The sequence below is a fragment of the Pinus tabuliformis genome, chromosome Q (assembly GCF_031772625.1).
Source record: "Pinus tabuliformis cultivar Carrire ecotype Pingquan chromosome Q, CPIR1, whole genome shotgun sequence".
In the NCBI taxonomy this organism is placed as follows: Eukaryota; Viridiplantae; Streptophyta; class Pinopsida; order Pinales; family Pinaceae; genus Pinus; species Pinus tabuliformis.
Genome location: NC_142296.1, coordinates 569,704,790 through 569,711,489, shown reverse-complemented (window position 1 = coordinate 569,711,489; position 6,700 = coordinate 569,704,790). Strand labels below are relative to the sequence as shown.

General features: G+C 42.0%; 1 protein-coding gene across 1 annotated transcript; it reads left to right on the top strand.

Moving 5' to 3' along the window:
- Positions 1 to 1,182: 1,182 nt before the first annotated feature.
- Positions 1,183 to 2,025, top strand: LOC149220730 (uncharacterized). Its single transcript, XM_089387182.1, has one exon. The coding sequence runs from the start codon at positions 1,183 to 1,185 to the stop codon at positions 2,023 to 2,025; it is 843 nt and encodes a 280-aa protein (XP_089243308.1).
- The last annotated feature ends 4,675 nt before the right edge of the window (positions 2,026 to 6,700 follow it).

Here is a 6,700-nt window from a genome sequence, read left to right as displayed (position 1 = left end):
CAAGGCGGGTCAGAGGTCAAATGAAAAAGAACCAGGTACATCAAACCCTTATAACCAGCCGCAGTCTGCAATGGAAGTAGAATATCAGCCACAACAAGCAACAGTAGAAGCAGGCAAGGTACACGAGAAAGAGGCAAAGAAGAAGCATGGGAAAGCTCCACTCCGGCCACCCTCTCCACCTTTGATGAGAGCTCGGGCGGCTATAGGGGACGCATTTTCCACGGGTATGTCAACTCCTTCTCACTCCACTGCTTTTATTTCATCTGAATCTCCAAGTAATTCTTCCACTCACTCTCATGCTAAAGCCTCTGCTTATACCTCAGATGCTTCCCCCTGTTCTGTACAAGCTCTTGACCCTCATTATCCCCCCAGGTCCTTCCAGATGCCCTCTAACTATCAGCAATGCCCTATCATGACCCCTCCCCCTATTTACACTACCTCCCAGCCATCCATCCCAGAGGCCCCTTTGCATCCTTCTTCCGATCATCCTATTAGCACTGAACCTCGATACCCCCTACGCTCGAGATTACGCTCACAAGGTCTTGATGCTATAGGATTTGGTATTGACTCAACCCCCTTATTACCTAAACCATCTCGGGGGCACCCCTCCTCACTATCCAAAGCCAAGCACCAGGCAGGGGAGGAGATTGCCATGGGTAAACAAAAAACCATAGACTGGGTTCTTAGAGCAGAGAAAACCCTAGATCTCCCCCCTCCATGAAGATGCTCTCCTTTAACTGTCGAGGGTTGGCTAGCCCTGGGAAAAAATTAGCTATGAGACAACTGATTGCTTTGGAAGTTGTAGATATCCTTTTTCTCCAAGAAACCCTTGGTCCTGCCAGCACCATCACTCCCTTACTCGAATCTTGGTTACCAGGATGGTCTTTTTACTCGCTAGATGCCATGGGAAGATCTGGAGGGGTAGCCCTGGGCATTTACAACCATTCTATTAAGATGAATAGTGTTTAGGGGGGACATGGGTACCTGGGAGCTGATATATACTCATCCACCCTTGAAGCTGACTATAGAATCATCAATGTATACGACCCTTGTCACGACAGGGCCGATTACTGGAGGAAACTGCTAAATTCAACAATCCTCTAGCAAGATAACATAATCCTGGGGGGTCTGAATTTCTCCATAGGGTTTGCGGAGTCTTGGGGCCATCAAGCATAGGTGGACATGCTATTAGCATTCTTTGAGAATCTTCTGGAGGACCACAACCTTATTGACATTCCCTCTGCCAAGATTCAACCCACATGGAGGAATAATAGAACTGGTGAGGCAAGCCTTGCCAGAAGGCTCGATAGATTCCTAATCAAAGAACCTCTGGTCAATAAAGGCACCTGTATCAGACAATGGGTTAGATCTAGGGGTCTATCAGATCACAGACCTATCTATTTGGAAATGCAAGATGCCATTGACAAGCCAAAGGCTCCATTCAAATTTAACTCCACATGGCTAAGGGACGTTGATTACATGAGGATGGTGGCCGACTACTGGAAGGCTCACCCTCCAGGAACTAATGGGAACATTGCAGAAGACTTTGTCCATAATCTGAAGGAGTTGAAAGCCCTATCCAAAGCCTGGGCTCAAAGGAAAAGAAAACTGGAAGACCAATTGCTTAGAATAGCAGAGGAGGAAATCTACACTTTTGAGGAGGATATCGGAGGGATTATTACCTCCCAAGAACAAAAAGATAAAATTGCCTCACTAATGCACAAGAGGACACAAATCCTGAAGGACAGAGAAGAGAGTTGGAGGCTATGGAGTCGGGCAATTTGGCTTAAGGAAGGGGATGACAATACCAAATTCTACCATAAATATGCCAATGGGAGGAAGGCGATCAATACAATATGGGAGCTAAAAAATGAGCATGGACAAGCCATTCAAACCTTTCGAGAGCTGGCAGCACAGGCTAACTCACATTTTAAAGACATTTACAAGGCTCCCCTTATTGCCACTCTGGCTGAAGTGATGCACATTGCGCAGCTCTTCCCTAGATTCGTTCCCCAGATTCGTTGACCAGGAGGCAGACTTGGAACTTACAAGAGAAGTCACTCTAGATGAGCTCGAAGGAACCTTAAAATGGCTCAAGAAGGATAAGAGCCCGGGGCCGGATGGCTGGACAGTGGAATTTTACATTGCCTTCTTTGACATCATAGGGGCAGATCTGTTAAGGATCATAGAAGACTGCCGAAGGCGCGGGAGGATGTTGGAAGGCCTTAACTCCACATTCATAGCTCTCATCCCCAAAGCTGATAAACCCTCTACTTTCGATGATTTCAGGCCTATATCTTTATGTAACTGTATCTACAAAATCATCGCAAAGATCATTGCTAACCGCCTAAGGCCAATCCTGTCCTTGCACATCTCCCCAGAACAATTTGCCTTCCTACAGAACAGACAGATTCACGAGGCGGTAGGCACTGCTCAGGAACTACTCCACACTATTCAACTCAAAAAATTGAAAGGTATGATAATGAAGGTAGACCTATCAAAAGCATTCGACAGAGTCAGTTGGCTCTACATCTGAATTTTGCTAACTCATTTGGGTTTCCCCTACACCTTCATCAAATGGATCATGTGTTGTATAACCAATGTCACATATAGTGTACTAATCAATGGTTCGGCATCCCCCTTTTTTCATGCGGAACGAGGGCTCAGGCAGGGATGCCCTCTATCCCCCCTCCTATTTCTCCTCATAATGGAGGGTCTTAGTAGAATTATTGGAGAAGACCACAGGCAAGGGCGGATTACAGGAATTAAGATCACTGACTCCTGCATTCTGACACACCTGCTCTTTGTTGATGATGTACTTATCTTCCTCAACGGAGGCATTGGCGACTTAACATCTCTGCACAATGCATTTGGAATATTCCAAAAAGCCACGGGAATGGTGTTGAACGAAGCAAAATCCACTATTACAGCTACAGGATGCTCTCAACACGAAATACAGTATGCGCTCAGGAGATTCTCCTTTACTCTCCTGCCTATGGAAGAAGGTCTGAGGTACCTCGGCTACCGACTAAAGCCTCATGGATATAAAATAGCCGATTGGACCTGGCTAATCACCAAGGTAGAAAAACACCTTAATATCTGGTACCACAAATATTTGTCAAGAGCAGGCAGGTTGATCCTGATCAAGGTTGTTCTGGAAGCAACGCCCATATACTGGATGACGTTGGCTTGGATTCCTAGAGGGATATTGGCCAGAATACAAAACATTTGTTGTTGATTCTTATGGAAGGGGAAACAACCTGGGAGAATATTTGCATGGGCCAGATGGGAGACCCTTGCCCTGCCCAAACGGTGGGGAGGCTGGGGGATCAAGAGACTGGATGTCTTCTCCAAAGCGTTGGCAGCAAAGCTAGGATGGCAATTGCTCAACAATCGTAGCCTATGGACGAAGGTAGCTGTCTCTAAATATATTACCCCTTCCAATACTCTAGACTGGATTAGACAAGCACAAAGGAATACCTCAAACATATCCATCATTTGGAAGGCTGTAATAAATGCTATGAGTCTTATTCGAAATGGACTGACATGGAGAATCCAATCTGGATCACTAGTGCGCATAGGGGAAGACCCCTGGGTTGGCTGTGGCAATGCTCATAGGCTACCTGCGGAGTTGAAAACACTCCTCGTTGATCAAGGCATCACACATATCTGCCATATTGCCGACAATGCCCGTTCTACCATGACACAACAGGCCTGGAAATCAGGGAACCTTCTAAATATCCCTCTGCACTGGCAACAGGACTGGCGTGACTACCTAACTGCATTAACAGAGGCCCACATCAGGATTACAGAAGGGGACGACGAACTAATATGGGAATTTTCCAAACATGGCTCATATGCACCCAAGATAGGATATCTGGTATTGATGGAACCTTATAAGCCCCAAGCTACTGAGCCTTGGTGGAACCTAATGTGGAAGCTAAAAGCGGCCCCTAGAACTAGGCTGCTAATGTGGTCTATTCTGCACAACAAAACCCCGACTGGTGCAAATTTGATGAAGCGATCTTATTTAGGACCATTTTGGTGCCACCTTTGCAGAAACTGTAGTGAAGACAATGATCACCTCTTTCTGGACTGTCCTACCACCCAAGAGCTATGGAACAGCTTACACACATCGCTTCCCATATCATGTCGGTGGCACGGTGATAACATAAAAGATGCATGGAACAACTGGTGGAAGGCCACCACAGGAAAGGAGAGAAATTTGCCATTACTCACATGTTGGGCTATATGGATAGCTAGGAACAGTACCATATTTCAGCAGAAGGCTCCACACTAGCCCTCTATACTGTCTAGAACAATAGCCGACTATCACTCCATTCCAGAAGAGACCACTCAACAGCACAACAGGAACATCACGTCGGAAACCATAAATACCTCTATGCCATGGGCTTATTTCGATGGATCGGCACAGGAGATAGGCTGTGGGGGGGAGCCATATTACATATATCAGAAACCCATACCTTTAAATTACAAATGGGTCTGGGCAGAGGCACCAATAACTACACTGAGCTCATAACTGCCAAATACCTCATTCATTTTGCCCTGAACAAACAGTGCACGAACCTACAACTCTTTGGTGATTCAAAATTAGTATGCAACTGGATAAATAAAAAATCTAATTGCAATGCATACTCATTGAGGCATATCTTGGATGATATTCACAGGCTCATCTTGACTTTTGACTCTTTTGTTTGCCATCACATTTACAGGGAGCGCAACACAGCTGCCGATCACCTATCCAAGGAGGCAGCGCACAAGGATGATGGTACTTGTGTTATGAAACCAACTCACAAAAGGATAGAAAAGATAGATCAATGACTTAGAATTCAACCTCTTCGAGGGGAAACCTCCTTTACATTACACAAATGAACAATTCTTGGATGATTCAAATGACAAAACCTCCTTTCTATATATAGGAGTCTAAGGGGTCACAATATAACCAAGCCGATCTAACAATAATAATATAAAGGCACAAAAATAACAACAGAGGGATTCTATGGGACACAGTAATAACAATATGGGGACAATAGGGGCACAACAATATTAATAAGGGATACAACTACAATATTAATGGGGGCATCACTAGTATTATAGGGACCTAACAACTTGGTTGATATATGAGGAGAAGGATGGTGTTACCTATCAGCACTATCATAGACTGTTCATAGATCCAGAAGCATAACTGAAGGCTCAATTTGAGTCAGGAATTTTTTTGATTATATGTAAATATTTATGTTTTTTCCTACATGTTATTACAAAACTAAGCTGAACTATACTCTCTCTGCGTAGAGACCATAATTGTTTTTTGCTTTTTGATCAGTTTGCTCCCTGCGTGGAGCATTATACCACTGTTTAAACTTATTTTGGATAGGCAATGCCTTACACACTACATATGCTCAGCATCTACAAAATGTAATTTTCTCTTATTAATGAAAATTACAACTTTTTCCACGGGAAAAAATAACCTCCTCAAAGACCAAAATATTGGGTGCTTGAAAAAATACAAACAAATACAAATTGTGTGAATCTATATAGGGTGTGCCTCTTTTATAATGGGCACTCTAGAGGATCTTCTCTTCATTTCAAGATTAAGTTGTTCTCTGTGAGAAAGGCTAACCACGTGAAGGTGGAAGTTCATTTGCACAACCCCTACCACCACCCCAACAACATCTCCCCCCCACCATCCCAACGTCATTCTCAATTTCCAATACTCAATATGTCTAGTGCAAAAGAAATGAAATAACATAATATCAACCAATTACATAGAAAATGGCATAAATGTAGCAAAAATATAATCACCTCATACATTTCAACAATTCAATATTTTCATTTATCTTTTGTTCTTCATCAACAATATCAATATCAAAATCAAAATTTAATGTTCTAAGTCTTTATCGAGATCTAAATCATTACAAAAAAGATTGGCCATAACAACATCATCAACTTCTTTGTGTGACACATCTAACTACTCCTAATAAAAATTGTCTTCAAATTCTTCATCTAAGACACCTACTTGCTCTAGATTTGCAACAACTTCAACTTCTTCAACTTATTCATCTAACACATCTACTACTCTTTTGCATCCTCTTGTTCATTTTCTTCATTATTGCATTCTTCTAGTACAATATAATTTATAGGCATTCCTCTTCATTCATACCTAACAACATTTTACAAACATGCTTTCTTTGGCACATGTGAATAGAAGACCCACTCACCATGTATTGGAAAGACACAAGGCTCGCAACCCAACCTAAATAACTATGTATTAATCATGGTAAATCCATTAGCATGCTCAATAAAAATTCTATTAGGATCGCATTTATTTATCTATATTTGTACCAACAAACCTTGAAGTGGGCTATTTTGAAGGAATTTAAGTTTAACTTAAGTAAGATTATTCAATGCAAAAGTTCCTAAAAAATTTTGTGTTTCAATTGCACCAATATGATCCTATGTGAAAAATTCCATCTTGACGATTAATAAACATATGTAGACTAGCTACTTAATATTTTTTAGGGGAAAATAAGACTAGCATATAAAATATAATGAAAAAAACTATAAAAAAAAAATTGTTAATGCATGCTTATCTTTTGCACCATATGCTAAATTTATATTCCTCTACATAAGATTGATAACTTGAGAATGATGCAAACTACTAATGAAATCCACCATACAA